Here is a 21,558-nt window from a genome sequence, read left to right as displayed (position 1 = left end):
ATCCAATAACCCAACACCCAAACTAAAAAAGCTCAACAATATACATATGTACATATACCAGTAGGACTTTAGCTACGTCTTCTACAGCTTCCGTCTGCAAACTTCCTGCTTCCAACGTACGTATGTACGTACATATACCCACATTATAATATCATAATACATAAACCCGCTTAAACTTCGCAAGACGGATTTGTTCAATTCCGCTCGCAAGCTCCGCGAGAATCTATAATACACTGAACAGAGAGCATGCTTTTCCGAAATTTATCATTTATTTTACATTTACATAACGAATGTATATACAGTAGTGCTTTACATAAATTTAGCTTCTGGTCGAACTTGGTCACGGTCTATGCAGATGACAGTCGTAAACTGTGGCGAATGTTTCTGTGTAGAGCAGTTTGCAGGACGCTGCATTATTTTCATACGACATTTCCGCCACTTTAAACTCAGGATTGACAGCCACCCTGATCTTGTACTCGCCTGGAGTCAGCTCGGATATGTCCACCCACTGGCAGTCGATATTGTACTTGTATATGTCGGAACAGTTCACGGACACACCTGAAACACCCAACCTGTTAGCTCGAGGATTTATTTGCAATATATACCTATAGATGAATGACTTACCTTGATCTCCATAGTTGGCACAGGCGTACTTAGGCTCGATTCCAGGCAGACAAGTGTTGTCCTCCAGGCAAAAAGAAGCTTTATGCCCCTCAGCCACTCTCCTTCCAGACACGTCTATGATGTCAAATGTCGCAAATACCTCCATGCTGTGATAGTGCCTTTAACACCATAAAAAACACACAAGCACGTTCCCTTATTCAAACATTTCGTATGTATGTATGTATATATGTAAGTAGGGTGAAGGCTGGTAAGATATGACGCGAAGTAAGATCGATCGGGATACGTCTCCTGGCATCGTTCTGGTTGCATACATTTTCAATTCTTCGAGCTTAAAATAATATCTTATGAATTCCATAAACGTAGCAAACATTATATCGACACACTATGTAGTAGTAATATTATGTACATGAATAACAGATCTTTCATATTCCAGAACAAAGGATCGGGTGCATTCTCTTTATTTTACACTTGAAAAATAATTTTGAATCTTCCGAAAAGAAAACCTAACCTAACCAAATCTGTCACAGGAGACTCGATCGCTTAACCTCTTTTAATGCTGATGTATTTTCTATTGAAAGCCCGCCACGCAAAATTTCGCCAACTTTCCAACTAGAATTATTTAGAAGTCCAATAGAAAGCAGGTATAAAAATTGTAGCTAATCCAAACAAACCCTAGATTACTACCACAGTGGATTTTGAGTTTTGTAAAGGTGTGTTTAGACTCTCTAATATATCTTGCAACAATATAAAATAAACAAAAGAAGTCTATTAATTCATGTATTTTTCCAAAACCAGTTCCATCTTCTTCATTGTTGTTATGTAATGCTCACAATCTAAAATACTCAGCAATTAGGGATTTCCATCGGGTAATTTTGCTATTGTTATAAATTCAGAAATACCGGTGTAAACCAGTCTTTATAAACGTTGACAAATGAATGACATGGATTACACGACCCATGTTAAATGCATATTTTTTCAATGCTACCTGTAAAGACTTGGCGGGTAGTATTCTTGCTAACTTTGTACATGCTTAAAATACAACGCCCATCGGTGTTTTTCAGGCCCATGGACTTGTTAGCAAAACGCCGGTCGGCGTTGGTCAGCATTCAAAGGGTTAATTACTCATTTTGAAAAAATTGAATAATGTGTACCATTCACCAACCATTGCTGGATGAAAGCCTCTGCAACACGTTTCCATTCGTCTCTGTTTTACGCAACTCTCATCCATCTCACCCGCACGTTTTCCTAATTTCGTCTACCCATCTTCCCTGCGGTCTTCCTTTTACCCTTGTGCATTATCTGGGGTACCATTCTAATATTTCTTTTGTCCACCTTTCGTCCATTCTTCTAACCACTTGGCCCGCACGTTACCATTTCAATCTCTTACTCTATCCACTATATTCACTACCCTTGTCATACTTCTCACCCACATATTCCGCTTCCTGTCTGTTCTCGTTATGCCGAGTAAACAACTTTTCATACTTCTTTGAGTACATTGAACTTTATGTAGATTCTTGGCGTTCAATGTTTAAGTTTCATATACATACGTCATCTCTAGCGAAACGCATTGATCAAAGATCTTTTTTTTCAGGCAAAATGGCATTTTTTATTTAAAAACAACATTCATTCGTCCAAATGCACTCCATTTTTAGCTAAGAAGAAAAAAAAAGTTCGGTAAAAAAGTTATATACATATGTGTGGGATTTATTTATATAACCTAGAAGAATACACGTATGAATGATTAAATTGTCTTGCATGAGTAGAATGAATGATGAAATTGGTAAACATGTATTTAATGTGTCGGAACAGTTTAATTCGTTGTGGGTCTTCAAGTAATAAACAATATTTAAACCACTGTATAAGTCTCATTTTATTCACCTGTCTACTAACAACCAGATCCTATATATGAGACTGAGAAATTGAACAAAATTTGATCTTATTCAATTTTGAATAAAATATATGCACAATATATTTTCTTAGCTCCCAGCTTTAGAGAAAATTCGTTTGAAATTAGGTACTCGTATAATGTAGAAACGAGAATAAACATTTTTTTAGCCTTAGTTCGATCATTATTTGTCTGAAATATTATGAAAGCATATTTTTCAAAAAGCGTGCGGTCTTACCCGCCTTCGCCTTACATGAAAAATGTATTTTTCATCCACGTATTTGAGAATAAGACGCTTTTTTCCCCCGAGCGCCTCAAAAAAATTTCCATTGTATCCCGGTTTGAATGGTCGAAAATATAGTAGCGCATCTAATTCGCGCACATATTTTGCCCAACTTCTCAAATATATCCACTTGGCTTATTGCCAGTGACAATGCACTCAATTATCTTTTGTGATTTGTGGAAAAATTTTACTCAAATGTGCACACGAGTATGCGCATACGAGTGATAAGTATGTACATACAATGGAGCATTACAAAGGACGTCTGCCAAGTCTTTCAACTTTCGCGAATTCATTTATCACAATGTTACGTAAGAGTTTTTGCAATTTTCAGCTTGCAAGTGATTTAATGCACGCTTCGTAATACAACTTTTGAATTTCCTTCATGTACTTAGAAAGTTTCAAATGAGTTACCTATCCAGAAAGTATAAGAACGGTGCTCACGGAAAATTGCATTTTATGAAGCGGAAATTGGAATTGCTGAAGTCGCTCTCTACGCACAAGTTTGAGATATCGTTATAATTCAATCTAATGCTAGAATCGCCAGTGATTTTATATATTATAATAGCACCAAAAATATAAGTAGAAGTTAATGAATCAGAAGTCGGAATCACGCAATGAATGAAATAAGGATGCAGTGTATGAAAAAAAAAAGAATTAGGCATATATGTATGTATGTAGCTTAAAAAAAGAAAGAAGCAGATAATTTAGAGCAAGTGGATGGAAAAAAAGACTCGTGAGTAAAAGTTTCAAATGCTATCTAAAAAAATAATAAGAAAAAGGTCAAAATAAAATAATGAAATATTGTTTTAAACAAAAATGAATACCTCCGGTTGAGGAATTCTGACCAAAACCTTATCAACTCTACATAAGTTAGTACATAAAGAATACAAATATAAATTTTCAGCTTGATACGTTCAAGGGTGTGGAAAAAATCATGTGGTCACAATATTTTTAAATTATTTTAAAGAAAAAATCCCACTTCCGGTTTATTAAATTTAGTGATTTTTTTTTATTTTCATCACATCAATACAAGAAGTATACTCGAATTTTCTTGTGAAGAGCACACATGTTAAAGGGGTCGAAAAAAATAGTGAAATAAAAATCGAATAAGAGTAAACTGCCACTTCTAGTTGACGGATGCTCACCATATATTATACATATATATAACTTGGTATTAGGCTTAAAGTTCTAGATATGAAATTTCAGTTTAATAAACAAAAAGGTTTTTGAGAAAAGCATAAAAAAACTTCGATTATCTAGAGTAAAAGTACTACTTCCGGTTGAGGTAAAAATCTTTTCAAAATATTAGGGTATAAAATTTATAATTTCTATTACACGTAAAAAAATCTTTGTCTGATTCAGTTTGGGAGCGGTTTGGGAGAAAAAATTGAGTGCAAAAACTTTAAAAAAAGAAGACACCTATGTACATATAAGTGGAGGTACCATGTCCGGTCAACTCAAAAATTTACGTCGTATTGATAAGCATTTCAGTAACAGTTCGATAGAACTAACAATCTTCAAAACGTGATCAGTGATCGCTTCCGAGTTCGAATCAGTCAAAACTTCGAGTTCGAATTTTCGCATGATCACAAAACTTCATCTATTGTTACTACATAAAGTATAAAGACAAAGTAAAAATGAACAAAGAAGGAAGCAAAGTAGGTCATAAATATATTAGACAAACGTGGTAAGAAAAGTGAGTAAAGTCTTGATGTATATGAATGTATCCCAGAGAAGAAAATAATCGAATTGTGTAACATGCTCCACCCAGAACTTGAGCAGTATATTATATTAAGACAATTGTACTCACATGTGACACATATGCCATTCCCATAAATGCTTGGGGATCGAAGGTCTGAAATCTGCAGTACCAATATTCAAGACGCTGGCTGTGAACCTCAACAGTCTCCTGGTTTGCGTGAACCAGTCGCTTTGCTCCTTCTGGATGACGTAAGCTTGACTTCCAAGACAGTTTTCCTCCATGGCACACTGCAGAGCAAACATGTGCCTGTCCTCCAAATGGGCCGTCCTCATCAACTCGTTTTGATCAAATACCAAGTCGGCCATCTCCTTCACGCAAGACACTCCAGCTATGCTAGACCCAACACCTGGACAGCTGACTTCGCCTATTTCGTCGTGTAGACAGTGCACTAAAGAATCTTCTGTGCCATTACACTGAACTCCACTAAGGATAGTTGTAGAAGAATTGCCACCAAAAAAATCAGTTTGAACTGCGTTCATTGCAAAACCCAAACCCAAGCTTTTACAAACGACGTTGGCTTCCAAGATGGACCAGCCGTCTCCGCATAGAGTGCCCCAACTGTTTCCATACTTCACCTGAAATCATACAATTCATATACTTACTTGCTCCAAGCAAATCAACTTCTGAAAGGTTGAGAAATATACTGACCTCAACTCGTCCTTCGTCAAACTGTCGTCCTCCTCTTAATCGTACTTTAAAATTTTCCTTACTGAATGATTCTTTCATGAGTTTCTTTGGCTTCTTGGGTTTCTCTTCTAATCTGATCTCTTCGGGTATTGCTATTTCATCATTCATTTCATTATTTTGACAGACTACACCAGCAGCTTCTTCTGGAACACAGTCACTCATTCCCCACCCGTCGAATCGACAATCACTCAACAAACTTTCTGAACCATCACAATATAAATTGTCCATCCAATACTTTCCTGAAAATCAAACACAATATTTAAGATTATTCTTGTTTGTGCTATTTAACATTTAATTATTATCATTAATAGAATGTGCTATTCAACATTTAATTACTATCGTACGCTTTGATATAATGTTTATGATTAATTTAACTACCTAGTATAATACATTTTATGAACGGCCACATACATAAAACGGTTCGAATGATAAACTGTTCACATCTGTTTTCAATCAAACCAAGTGAGATACAATATTATATCAATTTACTCTAGACCATATTATTTCATATGCATACTGTACGTATGTATGTTGTATATACACACATATGTATATAATTTAATAGGTACAGATTCAACGATTAAAATAACTTAACTCATCAGATCATTAAATTTTAAGGCAAAAAAATGTACATATGTATGTCTTATGAAGAGTTCAAAATATCTGTTATAGTTTTATTTCAATACATATTCGTGCCAATAGAAAAGTTTTATACCAGTACATATGTATATTTTATAGTCCAAGCTATTACTCTGGTTTGTTTATGATCACATAAGTGTGTTCATACACGAACTTTGGTTTTAGTTTAAATTTTTGGACTTGGAGTCACAAATATCCAAATCTGACCAGCAGCACTACAGACTATACTCGGAATAAATTCTTTTCAATCGACTTCAACCCAGTAGCATTAACGCAAACAGTAGATTAAACGCTAACAGTCAAAAGCTACCTTCAAATAGACTCACTAGGTGCCACATGAAATTTTTAAGATGTAAAATAAAGGGGAATATATTTAAAGGGGAAATCCTATGGAAAGCATATTACATACATCGTTGCTATAATTCCCGTTTTCCTTCATTTTCAATATATCGCAACCCAGTGTAATCATAAATATGTATATAGAGGATGGGGATTTTGCTATAGGTAAATTTAATTAAAATTAAATTTTGCTATAGGTAAATTTTAAAATTTACCAGTATTTACCTTTTTATCACGAACTAAGTAGATATAAAGGTATATAATAATATAAGGCATAATATTACATTAAAAATAGATGCAAACGGCGTATTGTGGATTAAGTTATCCCGGAATTTATTTATTTTCAGTATTAAATGTGGCAATTTCAAATTGATAAATTCACTAGCAACACAGACGGTTGTTTCAGTTATGATCGAAACTTTAAAATTATCCAAACTTTAAATAAATAAATATGAAATTTACGAATTTGCTTTAATGCATTTATATATTATTCACCTGAGATTTATTTTTAATTATTTACGACTCAATCCAGGTTAACGATTTTAGGAAAAGTAACCACATAAATTTATCTAATCCACGATGTTTTTTCATTAGCCGGTTAATACCGGTAGTAATAAATATCATTTACTGTTAACCGTAATCCTAGATGGGAAAAACTATTGAGAATACTTAAAATTAAGCGAAATATTTTGTGCATGAACAAACTAGTTTGTTTGTCAATTTGGTCTTTAGTGTACACTATAGCTGGCCTTCTTTTGTTTATTTTATATTTTTGCAAGATATATTAGAGAGTATTATATTATATGTTGGAAGATATATTAGAGACACACATTTACAAAACTCGAAATCCTCGGCGGTAGTTATCTAGGGTAGTGACCTAGGGCTTGTTTAGATTAGCTACAATTTATACCTGCCTTCTATTGGATTTCTAAATAATTGTAGTTGGAAATGTTGGCGAAATTTTCAACGTGGTGGGCTTTCAACAGAAAATACGTCAGCACTCAAGGGGTTAAGAAAAAAATGCGCCGCAGACATAAGTTAATGTATATAATACCGTAAGTCAAAAAATTATATAATCAACTGACAATACAATAGCGCAAATCATGCACATAAACGAATATACGAAAATTGAAGAAATATAGTATAAAATTAATAAATGTTCTCACTTGTAGCCAGACCATATTTAGCACTGTGTGAATGCCTCAAAGATGGACCCAACCCTAATTGCTTACAGGTCACTTTAGCTTCTTCACGCCCCCACTCGTCGTCGCAAATAGCACCCCACTTGCCGTTATGCAAAATCTCCACGTTTCCTGAAACCGACACATTTTTCGACACAATGGTACATCATTAGAAGGAGCGGCTCAGTGAATGCTTCCAATTTACGTTTTTAAAGCGACCACTTGAAACAGAGCTCGTTATCCAAGATGAAAACGAAAAAAATATGTACCTTCGAACTTTGTCGTCCCTCCAACTAGTCTAATGGATCCCTCTTCCATTTGGAATTTTTTGAGATACTGCTGTATCAGATTGGCTTTTCTTCTCCTCTCATCGTCGCTGACCCTCCTGGTCCAAACGCTCGTGGCGACGAGGTTCAGCAGCACTATCGCCACTAGAAGTACTCTAGTTTTATACACCCACATCAGTGATGATGGACACATGTTGGACACCGATGACCATCTCGGTCGAAGTCGTGAGATAAACTGACCCATGGAAACATACATATATAGATATTCAGTCATCACGTTCGATCATTTGACCCAATTATTGAGCGTCCAGCCCCTATGCAAGAGCAATGATCAACTGGAATTGAACTATCGGGCACAGATTGATCACAACTGATGTATGTAGAATAAATGTAGAAAATTTCTCATTATATGTATGTAATCAAATCAGGATTGATATATGAGAATTTATATTATAGAACTACATAGTGTTGTCCCCGTTGATTTCAACGGGTGACTTCGGAAACGAATTGATAAAAATAAAGTTATATACAATATAAAATTGAATGTCTGTCTGTCTCGTATAGGCTCCTAAACTACTCAACCAATTACAATGGAACTTTCAGGATTTGTTGTATGCATATTCGGGAAGCTTACTGTGAAAAAAAACGGGAAAAAACCTCTTAATAATAATATTCGTAATTAATTAATTTTACCGACGCGAAAGTTTGAAGCGCTATTGTGTAGTCAAGGAAATGTGTTCGTAGGTAACCACGTTACCAGTTGGTTTATGATGACACGGCGTTGAAGAGACGTTAGTTGATATCCAACCATCACTTAAAATGCGAACGGGAACGGGAACGGGAATTGCATATGTTATTCTGACATTGCAACGTATGCCGGGTTCAGCTAGTGTTATATATAAATATAGTGTAAGGTAATTTATAGGCGCGCGCGTGTATTACATAATGCGCCTTTCGCCCGCGTCGAAATAATGAATGAATGTGTGTGTCTTCGTGGATGTGTGTATGTGTGTACGCTCCTGCGCAGCGCATGTGACGCTGACGCCACCCGATCCAAGTCAGGTGCGCTCAATATCAGGAGCGCTCAATATCCCACTTAGTCGTCACGCCACATCCCCATGCATAACGTACTATACTCCTGGTATACTAAAATTTGTTTTTTTGAAATCCCCATACTTGTCGATGCACCGCACATACATACCGGTCTCCGTGACGAGACAGAATGTTAAATTACAGAAAACACAAATATCGGAAGGCAAAGATCGAAAATCGAAAGATCAAAAAAAAATGGTGCATGGTAAACGGTACATACTCACTTAATTTGCGCGAGCAGGATACAACAGGAACAAGAGGAACAGGCTTTTCCTCCCGTATGAATGTGCGCGTGCAGAATACGGGAGGAAAAGCATGTTCCTCTTGTTCCTGTTGTATCCTGCTCGCGCAAATTAAGTGAGTATGTACCGTTTACCATGCACCATTTGTTTTTTGATCTTTCGATTTTCGATCTTTGCCTTCCGATATTTGTGTTTTCTGTAATTTAACATTCTGTCTCGTCACGTAGACCCCATACATACATACCAGTGGCGTGCGCTGAAATTCTCTCTCTTTTGGTCGTACAGCCTTACTCGATGTGCACGAACAGGATACAAGAGGAACAGCCTGTTCCTCTTGTATCCTGCTCCTGCAAATTAAATAGTTCTCGTTCCCGTTCCTGTTCTCGTTCCCGTTCCCGTTCTCGTTTCCGTTCCCATTTGTCGGGAAAAACGCAGACAGTGAACACATTTGAAATTATTGCGTTGCAACGACACTCATTCCTGTTTTTCCCGTGTCCGTTCCCGTTTTTTTTTCACAGTAATCATCCCGAACATGCATACAGCAAATTCTGAAAGTTCCATCCTAATCGGATCGGTGGTTTAGGAACCTATTCAAGACATACAGCCAGACAGACATTCATTTTTACAAACCTCTTTTATGTTTCACTTACGATTACAATTCAAAAAAAAATTGCCTCTTATCCGATCGTTTTTTTTATATATATATATATATATATATATATATATATATATATATATATATATATATATATATATATATATATATATATATATATATATATATATATATATATATATATATATATATATATATATATATATATATATATATATATATATATATATATATATATATATATATATATATATATATATATATATAGATTCCACTTTATTAAAATCAGGACTTAATTTTTTTATTTTATTTTGATAATGTTTAAGCATAGTATGTATGTACATATGAATTTATGTACTCCCAAGAGGACAAAGGAGTGATAATGTTCAATTATATTTTTTTTTGGATATCCATCTCGATAGAAATTATACCGTTAAATTGGACGCACGACGCGAATACTTCTCGATCGATTAGTATGCTAATTTATGCTATTAAATGAGCCATTAATTTCCAGACATTGAAATACCAATAGGGTCGCAGTCGTAGTATAAATATTGTCTCATGGTTTCATACGAAATAGCAATGACATTGCGTAACACATATGATTTAGTGACGAACTTCCATGTACAGAGTGTTTATTTACATGTGATTATCAAATGTATCAACCATGCGAAAAAATCATATGACCAAAGCAATAGCCAGTAGTGTATGTGTAAAGAGAAGCTCTCGGTTGACCTCGATTGAAAAGAATTTATTCCGGTTATTTCTGTAGTGCTGCTGGTCAAACTTGGTTATTTGTGACTTACTTCTTATCACCAATTTATCTGATTTCATTGTTGAAACGGTACCTCATCAAATTAGCAAAACCATCCTACCCACTATGTCACCACTATTTGAATATGACTTCCAAATTTGTAATCTATAAATTTATACATATGCATATAGTTTAATACCCGGTCTCCCTCACGGGACCGAAAGTGAAACGCCTGAAAATGCAAATATCGGAAGGCAAAGATCGAAAATCGAAAGACTTTAAGTCGAAAGATCAAATAAAAAGGGTGCATGGTAAACTAGTGGGATTAAACATAGACCAAGTGGGATTTGAACCCGTGACCACTCTGTTCAAAGCATTATATGCTAACCACTAGTTATAAGTACATATGTTCGTCATTATAAATCTCTCAATTCCAAAATCAAATGCGATGTGTAAAATAAAACTTATTTTGAAACACTCTGTAGAGTTAAAGGTCTGCTAAATGCATCAATTGATCAGGGACACTCAACAAATGCGAAATGGAGACAGATGGCAACAAATGCTTAAAAATATTAATGAACCACTTGATAAAGCATACATGGACTCTCATTTAGTAGCAATTTATAACAAAGACCATCTATAAACGTGGACTTGTTCAATAATATACGATATTAAAATCTGTCTTGCGGACTTCAGTTTGAAAACACATGAAGACTGAACTTGAATCGTTACTATATACATTCTTGGCTTATTGCATATTTATACGTGACAAAAACAACGTATGCCTATTCACATGTTTCTCAAACTAAGAAAAATTAAAAATTGGTGCAGTATATTCAAATAAAACACCAATTCGATATATAATAGTATTTATTAAGTAAAGTATCTACATTAAATGAAAAAGGATATTATTAAAACAACATTTATCGTTCAGAATCTCTATCCCTAGGCAACACGCGAGTTATGTGAAACTCGTTCCTAGTATGATACGGTTCATAGATGTCATCCACGTAGTGTTTCGGTCTCCTCCAATATTTAGTAACCATTTTGTCCAACATATGAGACTGCGTTGAATTGCAAAAAACGTGATGTTTCACACTTATCCTATTGGCTGGTGATTTCAGCCAAACTCTTTTTTTTTTGCCGGCGATTGTTCGAATCCAACCACCCCAATTAAGTCTGTAAAATCTTTTCAAAACTGTCTTAACGCTCTTCCTCTTGCCCGTTTTCATGGAGAATTTTATAACTGAGCGAGTTTGAGTCAACAGTGGTTGAGCGACGACGTCCGTCTGTTGAGCCAATACTGTATTCTGAATTGGACTTATGCATATTTGAGGTTTCAACAAGCTGGTGTTGTTCAGTCGGGCGAGCTGGGAAAATTTTTGCACTGGTGGCAAAATATTTGGAATGCGAATCGCATTGTTTCTAATCGAATTTATGGCAGTGCTGCAAACGGCTGAAAACAACAAATTAAATTGTATTAAAAAAACATTACAAATGTTTATATATATAGCAAATTACATTTACCATTATAAACAGAATTTGACACAACTTTCAATGTTTTCAAATTGGGAATAAAATGACTTTGAGGTTATGTTATCACAATATAGATTCATATCAAACAAAATTGCAATATAATGAATTTCAAATAAACAATATCCATATAAAGTTTTCTCTCATATAATAAGGCAAATGTATTGCATATAATAAGTGCATACAATAAAATCCAAAATACGTCAAAACTAAAATTCTTTACGGTCAAGATTTAATCAGTGCATGGATGATATTAGCTTATAGTGAGGATTGGATGATTTATTGCTGAATTATTCTCATATAAAATAATAAATTTACCGGCACAAACAGAACGCAACATGACTGCCAGCTGACATAACCTGGACAAGTTTGGTCTAAATAGTAAAAAATCTGATCTAAGCTGTTAATTTTGCTTTTGCTTTTTAAATGCTTTTTATTATTACGAAATTATGTTCACAATACATCTTATATATATTTTAATAGCTACTGATCTACTGATCATTTTCTATTTTACAATTTAATTTAATTTGGTTAGTAATCATATCATATTATTCTAATGTTAATCTACAGCATAATAGGAAAAAGAGCTCAAAAACCTATTTACAATCCTTATAAATGTTCATAATACATCAAATACATAATATTAATTAAAGACTCTAAATTCGATGACCTAAAGCAAGCTGTTAATTTTGAATTTCGTTTATGTTAAACGGATTATTGCGCAAATTGCAATCGCGTGCACGACAATCGTTGCCACAAAAATTGCGAATACCAAATATCTAACACTCGAGTTCTCGTTAGTATATTTCGTATAATATTGATAGAGTTTTTGGATACCAGATGTTCCGTAATCGAGATTTTAATGACGTGCGCGATATCGCTTTTTGCGGAATAATCACCAGACCGACGTTTATATCCTAGTCAACAACAGATATGTTTGCAATTTATTCATACACATTCATTAACGTATTTATAATCAAATAACGATTTGTTTTAACCTGGTAAAAGGGGAGAAAACTATTATGAAGTGACTATACGTACTGTTACAGTAATTACCAGATTTTATACATTGGTTTGTTTGTAGAAGAAATGTAACTAGATATAACAGCTTAGGATTAATATCATTTTTTTTTAATTTATCAAAAGATCGAATAATTCTTTTATCAATTTTCTCCTTGTTTTAGTTTTATTTTCTACGTCAATTCTTGTTATTAGTATAATTATATGTTTATTAATCTACCTATATTAATATTAAGCTTTTTTCTCAAAATTACTTTCATAACGGTTCGGTGATTATTCTGCCAATCTCGCGCCCGTCACTAAAATTTGCTAAAGCATCTGGCATTCAAAAATTCCATCCATCGAGATATCCCCAAGTGAAATATCATACTAACGAGAACTCAAGTGCCAGATAATACGTATTCGCAATTTTCAGTGGCAAAGACTGTCGTTTTCACGATCGCAATGTGCAAAATAATCCATTTACCCTTTCATAACAAATAAAATAAATAAAAGAAATGTATTTTGTTGCATTTTTTTAACTTACATTCTACGACAGCAACACTTATGACAACTTCAATAATTTAAACGTTCTAATTTTAAATTAATAAAAGTGGTCACTTTATTCTATAGTGACTAAACCGAATTTAACATCGTGCTATATTTTTTTTATTGAACTTTACATAATTCGTACATGGTCGAACAATGTGGTGTTTCTTCCATAGGTGTTGACTGTATCTGTCAAACTAGCCGTTGCAGCGGATGGAATGACCGGCTGGTGTAAACGACCTTCGTGAATTACTTCTAATCTCTTCAATAAACTTACGAGCACGATGTTGCCTCGGCCTACCCCAAGAAAACGTTGGAATCTGCACGGTTCGTCTATAAAATTTCGCTATAATTGCTATATGTTTTCATAGAACACATGTATAGAATATACTAGATTGGATATGTCTCTGAAAGACTGTTGAATTCAGCAAACCATAATTTTTATTACCAAAAGTATTTCTACACATCAGTCTCAATTAAGACTTGGAACGTGCTTACATTTAGCCAATGCTTAATTTTTTTGACATTACGAAATAAATAAGATGTATGAAAAAAAAATTACACAATATTTTAGATGGCCCTCGTGGATCTCTACGACGCCTCCGATCACAACTAGCAGAAGACGGTTGCCCCGAATCTCAGCTTCAACTCGCCAGATTGTTGTTAGATGAAAGATGCGGTACATTTTTTCCCAATATTTTTTTCTATTTAACACATTCTCAATTTAGTATAATAATACGTGTTTTTAATTTCTATTAATTAGAACTAGAAGCGGATAGATTGTCAAATTTTCAACAAGCTATGGAATGGCTTATTTGTGCAACTGAGCAGGGACACAAAGAAGCCAGAACGATGCTCGGAAGGTATGAAACAAATTAAAACATGTTTAATACATTAAAACTGTTCTTTACATTTTTAAATATTTTTTAGGTGTGTTCAAAGCGGTGTCTTGAGCTCACAAACATCCGTGATGGTCAGAGCAAAGTCATGCCTTGCCGCTAGTCTCCAAGAAACCGTTGCTAGAAAAGCTGCTAGAGATTTATTCGCAAGGTAAATCGATTATGTTCATAGTGTATTTGCACAATTTCGAATTACCGTTCTTATATTGTAATTGTTCATTGTAGCTTGTCGAATGGTGAAGAATTTATAACGTCTGCTCAACTCGAGAAAAGAATGAAGGAATTGTGGAATATGAGACTTAAAGACGACGATTCTTCTGGTGAAGAAATTTCAGAAAGTTCCGAAAAAGAAAATATTGAAGAAAATCATAGAGAAGACGACGGTGAAAATGCCGCTTTGGAACCGTCTAATCATATATTGTCCGGAGATCGTAATAATAGCCTCGCAACCGATAAAAGCCACAACGATCTTAATGAAGGTAAATCATTAAAAATATATCAATGAATAATCGTTTATTTGAACTATTTTCCATTTTAAAACATGCAAATATACTACAATAGAACCTCGATTACCCAGACTAATTAGAGATGAAGGTAGTCTGGATAATGAAAAATCCGGATAATCGAAAAAATCACAATTGACAAGGAAAGATGTGTACATTCAGTATGAATAATTTTTATTTGTCTAAATTTACATATATGTGGTAGAGATTCCTGGCAGACGACGCTGTTCAGTGAAGATCAAACACGTGCGTTTTCAGTCATGTTGTTTATTAAGACGATACGTGCAGAGGTTTAGCGACCAACCGCGCGGAGCACAGGTCCAACTGTGACTAACCGTTATATCTCTACCCCTTTTCATCCCCTTCTCACAATCAGTCGTAACATACTCTTTCTCAGCCATAGCCCATACATCAGCCTTTCGTTCAATTCCAATCCTACATATATAATAACATTGAAGATCAATATTAAATTATTCTTTATTAAGAAATTCAACTATGGATTTTTACTCAAAGTTAGCTAGTCTTTTTGAAGCTGCCAAATCGTGAATACTTTTCATATAATAATGAACCAGATATTGGCTGTCCAGACGATCATGTTTGAATGAAAAACATAAAAATACAATCTTCGACTTCTTCATTTCCTGATTTTTTCATAACCTTACGCTCTGAGCTTCCATCTTCTGATATTAAAGAATCAGTGAACTTTGTCATTTTTTCACTTTGTTTATTTATATTCGAGATCGTTGATGTTCCAACACCATATTTATTTGACAAACAATTTCCTAAGCACCGCTTATTATATCTAATTTGTCTTTTAATGATAATACACCACGTTTTCTTTTCCATGTTGGTAATATTAAAAATAAATATTAAAATCGCGATCAAATTTTCAAGAAACAAACTTCCGTTGAGTATTGAATTTTGAAGACAACTGACTTATTTCTCCGTCTTATTTTAGAATTTTTATCTCATGAAGTTGCTGCTTTGAAGCAGCAACATCGTAAAATTTGTGTTTGTTTTTAACAATCCGGAAAATCGAGGTTCTACTGTATGTTAATGTATTTAATCGTTTGCCCGCGGCCATCTTCTATGGAAGCTTTGGGCGACAAGTCTGTAGCGCGGCTGTCTTCCATAGAATTTCTGAACTTTGCACGGGATTTTGAGCCTTATATGAGCCTATTTCAACTGTTTTAAGGTTCAAAATTGGTTGAATATATTACTGAGAGTTGAATGCCATCTATTAAATTTGCTTAAAATGAATATATACCAGTCAAAATTAGTTTTTTGTGGAACCATACTGAAACCTCGTTTATGTGACGTCACGTCTGTTGAGCAATGTCGACGATACGTATCAATTGTATGAAGAATGATTATTTGACAATTAAGCCAAAACTACGAGATATATTATGTATTTTATTGTTTAAAATAATACTTTATGTGTTAATTAACATATCTGGTTCCTTGAGTAAATATTAAAATCTGTATTTAAGGTCGAAAACTCGATTGCAAAATTCGCGAAAAAGGTGCCGCATACAGGGCTTGTTCGCTATATTTATTGCCGCGGACAAAGGGTTAAGCTATTGTATTATGAATGTGTTTGAATTTCAGATTATCAGCCGTCTATCGAAGAAGAGCACATACAAAACATAACCGAAGATAATTTAGTGTCGGCGGCAGTCACATACTGTCAGGGACAGTTGCCTCTAGTCAGCCGTAGTCTCACTCTCACCGATCCCAACCTTCGGGCATTAGACCGCATACCTTACATGCACCGTGCATTTTTGCACCCCATCGTTTTCCTTCAAATAATCTACCTGAAAATACTCTCATACTTTTCCTCATTCTCCTTTCAAATGACGCCTCTGCAAATACTATTGCTGTTCTTCTGTCATTCGATGTTAGGCACGGAGAATATAGTGCTGTTTTTCCCATTGATATTCTATTACTTAAGTTTTGTATTCATGATTGTGTCCACGTTCAAAATGCTACACTCGAAAAGGGAGTTTGTGGATTTTCGCAAGTGGTCCGGCTTATTTTTGAGATACAGCGAGGGCAATCTGAACTCGGAAGAGTCCGAACGACAGTTCGTTAGAAATAATCTCAAACCTTTCATACACTTCTTCATAGCGCTGCTGATACATTTGTCGTTGTATCCTTTAGTTTCAGCGCATTGGATACCTCTGTCAGAGTTCACCGTTATAGCCTTTGTGTTGACGTTCTTCATGTTGATTACGTTTGCTACCAACAACTCCTACAGTCGCTTTCCGGATTGGTTATCGTTTTTATCATTCGGAATTAACGTTCTTGCGAAATATCCTTACGAAAACGACACCGTAGTGAGTCAAGGCTGGCGGTTTCTAGACTTGCAAATACAAACGTTCCCGTCTTACATAGTCGGGAACAGTTTGGAACTTTGTCTGAATTCTCGCGTTTTGTTCTATTCGATGATACCTGTCATTTTGTTGGTGATGGCGCATCGGGAACGTTGGCACGGCACTTACAAGTACGCCATCCCGCACTGCGTCGTGCTGAGCTGGCTGCAGATCTTCATCATCAATTCGCAAGGCGCGACTATGTACGGTCTGGTGAGGGGTACGTTGGCTTTGGTCGGCACGTTCCTGTTCCTGCCGATCATGGGTGTCGCTACGGTATTTGTTCCTGTATTTGCCGCCGTGAAAATGATCACTTTGACTGATGTATTGTACATTGCCAGCTTAGCAGCTGGTGTTCTTCTGATCCTGGCCATCACTTGCCTGCTTGCAATCAATAAGACCATGCAGAAATACCTCACCGTACTACAGGTTTGTTCATGCTTCGTTTTATATTTTTATTTATTACATATGTACATATGTGCCATGATAGGTAATACCCCAAGGCGACAAATAAATATGGTTAGATTATTTTTATATTTAAGTACTAACAATTTTTCAAACATAAAAGTAAATAGAGACATCTATGAACAATCAACAAAAATTTTGATACAGCAAATTTGCGATAAATACATTATGCAGGTAGCATTTTATACGAATCAACAAAATCGAGATGCTAGAAACTCGAATTTGCCAGAAACTGAGAGGAAGGATACCGATTTATTTGGATCCGTCACAACAATTAAACTAGAAGAATCGGAAAATACTAACAGAAGACGGTCAATTTGTGTTTTAATAACTACAAGATCTCACCAACAGCATATTTGGCTGGGACTTGAACCCACAACCTCTATACTGGTATGCATTAGCTCTACCAGTGCACTACGCTGCAGCTATATTTTATTATTTTACATAGATATATACCAGAAAGGCCTAACATATAGACCCCAATGTGCCTTCCTAGACAATTTCAAACATTGCAGCATTTTTATTACATAAATCGCTGTATTTCCAGAGGCAGAAGAACACGAAATTAATTAATGAAGTAATCCATAGAGACATCTATGGATTTACACTTGTACATAATTTTTTACATATCGTACATAAATCAAATTCAAATATTTGTGACATAGCGGATAGGATGGATTTTTTCAATTTGATGGAGGAACCATTTCAACAATTTAATCAGATAAATTGGCAAACTCTGATAAGAAACGATCAACTTAGAGTCACAAATATCCAAGTCTGACCAGTATTCAAGATTACAACGGGATCGAACCCGGTAACCTCTCGGTGCTAAACATAAACGCAACCGCCATACTGCTAGCTGTATATACATTAAAGGCCGTCGCATTGACTCATACTAAAGTTGTCGCTATGAATGTCACATGGCCTGCTCGGAATACTTTCAGATGATACAATATATAATCACTTATTCATTTCAGAACAAGTTATTAACTCCATTCGGTAGTATCATCGCGATGTCCTCTTCACAATATCAGATTTTGTATTGATAAAAACGTTTTCATTCCAGATTATGGTAGCAATCGGTGCTCTCCTCTTCCTATTTTTGCCGCATATGCGTAAATTCCACTACGAAAACATATCGAGGAATGCCAACGAATACGAACTGGTGAACAAGGACACGTCCGAAGAGTTCATCAAATACGACGACAACTTCATGCAAGACGACTCTGAGAATTTCCACGTGCTCTGGGACGAGTATCAGACGTTCTGCCACTCGTCGGCGTGGGAGAAGTCGAACATTGCAGCCGTGCAAAAGAAGTGCTCCTTGTTAGACAACATCAAAGTGAACTGGCACGGATACGTCGTGGACGTGCGGATAGTCAAAATCGAAAACATCTGGAAGTACTTCTCCGATAAGCTGCCTATATTTTTGAAAGAGCGCGTACAGTGCTACTTTGGCGAAGAGCACACGTTCGACTGCGAGTCGATGAAGGGTGATGCGTACAAAGAGTGTCACTTCCTCGAGCACATCGCCCAGAGGGAGAACAAACGGTGTCATCTGAACAAATATGATAAGTGAGTATGAACATACCATTATCATCATCTACAGCCGCTCACCATCTACTGCTGGATGAAAGCCTCTCCAACACGCTTCTACTCATCTCTGTTTTGCATGACTCTCATCCATCTCACCCCACACATTTTCCTAATTTCGTCTACCCATCTTCCCAGTGGTCTTCCTTTTACCGTTTTGCATTCTCTTGGGTAACATTCTATCACTTCTTTTGTCCATTCTTCTGGCCACGTGGACCGCCCTTTGCCATTTCAATCTCTACTCTATCCACTACCCTTGTCATACTTCTCTGTGGTCTTCCTTTTACCCTTTTATATTCTCGGGTAGCATTTTAGCACTTCTTTTGTCTACCTTTCGTCCATTCCTTTGGCCACGTGGCCCGCCCTTTGCCATTTCAATCTCTACTCTATCCACTACCCTTGTCATACTTCTCTGTGGTCTACCTTTTGGCATTCCCTCAGGCACCATTCTAGCACTTCTTTTGTCCACCTTTCGTCCATTCTTCTAGCCATGTGGCCCACCCATTGCCATTTCAATCTCTACTGTACCTACTATATCCACTACGCTTGTCATACTTCTCTGTGGACTTCCTTTTACCTTTTGGCATTCTCTCGGGCCCCATTCTAGCACTTATTTTGTCCACCTTTCGTCCATTCTTCTAGCCACGTAGCCCACCCATTGCCATTTCAATCTCTACTCTATCCACTACCCTTGTCATACTTCTCTGTGGTCTTCCTTTTACCTTTTGGCATTCTCTCGGGCACCATTCTAGCACTTCTTTTGTCAACCTTTCGTCCATTCTTCTAGCCACGTGGCCCACCCATTGCCATTTCAATCTCTACTGTACCTACTATATCCACTACGCTTGTCATACTTCTCTGTGGACTTCCTTTTACCTTTTGGCATTCTCTCGGGCACCATTCTAGCACTTCTTTTGTCAACCTTTCGTCCATTCTTCTAGCCACGTGGCCCACCCATTGCCATTTCAATCTCTACTCTATCCACTACCCTTGTCATACTTCTCTGTGGTCTTCCTTTTACCCTTTTGCATTCTCTCGGGTACCATTCCAGCACTTCTTTTGTCTACCTTTCGTCCATTCTTCTAGCCACGTGGCCCGCCCATTGCTATTTCGGTCTCTTTACTCTATCCAATATGTCCACTACCCTTGTGATACTTCTCACCCACTTATTCTGCTTCCTGTCTTTCCTCGTCATGCCGAGCATACAGCGATCCATACTTCTTTGCTAGTATATAAAAGTCTTATGTGATTTTAATTAATATGTATAATGTTTCAGTTTTGAATACGAGATTACAGTCCGGATGGAGTCTGGTGTGCTTCTGAAAAAAGGTGCTGAAATCGTGCTGCGTGCTGGTCATTACTTTTCTAATTTTACACAGAAGATTAGGGTCAACGATAAGATTAGTTTTAAGGGTGTTCTAGAGCCTCAAGAAATCGCAAACTCCAAATGTCAAGGCCCACCCCAACCGATCATAAGCGTGTTCGAGCTTAACTGCCTCGGTTGTCAGAGCTATGACATCAAGATAGCCAAGCTACCTTCGCATCCTGTCAAGAGAAAATCTGACTTCTCGGCGATTTACACGTCTCTGATGAACGACATATACATATCGGCAAAGTACATTCTGAACTTTGTATTCAATCCAATCGTTACATTTAAGTAGTAGGTGGTTTTCTACAGTACCGATCTATTCTAAACGTGAAACTTGTTTGTGATATGCATATGAATTTTGATGTACATACATAAGTATATATATATATATATATATATATATATATATATATATATATATATATATATAGAGTTACTATAATACATACAACAATTCGTAATGATTTTGCGGTGTAATTGTTTGAAATCTCAATATTTATTTAGTTACCTAATCTTGTAAATGTGTCTTAGAGTAATTTTAATTTATTACGGTTGCAATACAACGTGCGATATGACCTAAGTTGATGCACTGCATGCATGTTGAAAATGTATTTTGTATTGCAGTCGCACTGTAAGGTATTCCTATTTCGAATTGACAATATTTTATTCTTTATTTTGTTTCATATAGTCATTATTTTTTACAATTCGTTTTATTTATTTGTGTACATTTCAAGCTATGATACAATGTGTGTTGGCGAGCATGAATTCAATCTTGGGACTGATCTCAAACACATGATCTTTTTAGATCTCGTTAGATTAGTCAAAAAATGAAGGTGATCTGTATTAATGTTCTTAACATTCCTATTCAATCTACTAACGTGAAAT

General features: G+C 35.8%; 3 protein-coding genes across 3 annotated transcripts; 1 reads left to right on the top strand and 2 right to left on the bottom strand.

Annotated features, from left to right (window-relative positions):
- Positions 1-246: 246 nt before the first annotated feature.
- Positions 247-7,918, bottom strand: Loxl1 (Lysyl oxidase-like 1). The gene is made up of 6 exons (XM_077431754.1): positions 7,670-7,918; positions 7,386-7,532; positions 5,203-5,480; positions 4,603-5,129; positions 625-782; positions 247-558 (listed from the first exon to the last, which is right to left on the bottom strand). Exons 1-6 carry the CDS (start codon positions 7,878-7,880, stop codon positions 341-343), a joined length of 1,539 nt encoding a protein of 512 aa, XP_077287880.1. The 5' UTR covers positions 7,881-7,918; the 3' UTR covers positions 247-340.
- Positions 7,919-11,245: 3,327 nt separating this feature from the next.
- mRpL35 (mitochondrial ribosomal protein L35) lies at positions 11,246-12,633 on the bottom strand. The gene is made up of 3 exons (XM_077430763.1): positions 12,595-12,633; positions 12,243-12,314; positions 11,246-11,847 (listed from the first exon to the last, which is right to left on the bottom strand). The coding sequence occupies exons 2-3, from the start codon at positions 12,262-12,264 to the stop codon at positions 11,315-11,317; spliced, it is 555 nt and encodes a 184-aa protein (XP_077286889.1). The 5' UTR covers positions 12,265-12,314; positions 12,595-12,633; the 3' UTR covers positions 11,246-11,314.
- A 1,020-nt stretch (positions 12,634-13,653) lies between these two features.
- Positions 13,654-21,002, top strand: wfs1 (wolframin ER transmembrane glycoprotein wfs1). The gene is made up of 8 exons (XM_077431748.1): positions 13,654-13,799; positions 14,047-14,151; positions 14,236-14,335; positions 14,403-14,522; positions 14,597-14,850; positions 16,483-17,675; positions 18,778-19,286; positions 20,581-21,002. The coding sequence occupies exons 1-8, from the start codon at positions 13,757-13,759 to the stop codon at positions 20,963-20,965; spliced, it is 2,709 nt and encodes a 902-aa protein (XP_077287874.1). The 5' UTR covers positions 13,654-13,756; the 3' UTR covers positions 20,966-21,002.
- The last annotated feature ends 556 nt before the right edge of the window (positions 21,003-21,558 follow it).

The sequence above is a fragment of the Arctopsyche grandis genome, chromosome 5, assembly GCF_051622035.1.
Source record: "Arctopsyche grandis isolate Sample6627 chromosome 5, ASM5162203v2, whole genome shotgun sequence".
Taxonomy (NCBI): domain Eukaryota; kingdom Metazoa; phylum Arthropoda; class Insecta; order Trichoptera; family Hydropsychidae; genus Arctopsyche; species Arctopsyche grandis.
Note: the sequence above shows the minus strand (reverse complement) of the source record. Positions and strands in the feature narration are given on the sequence as shown.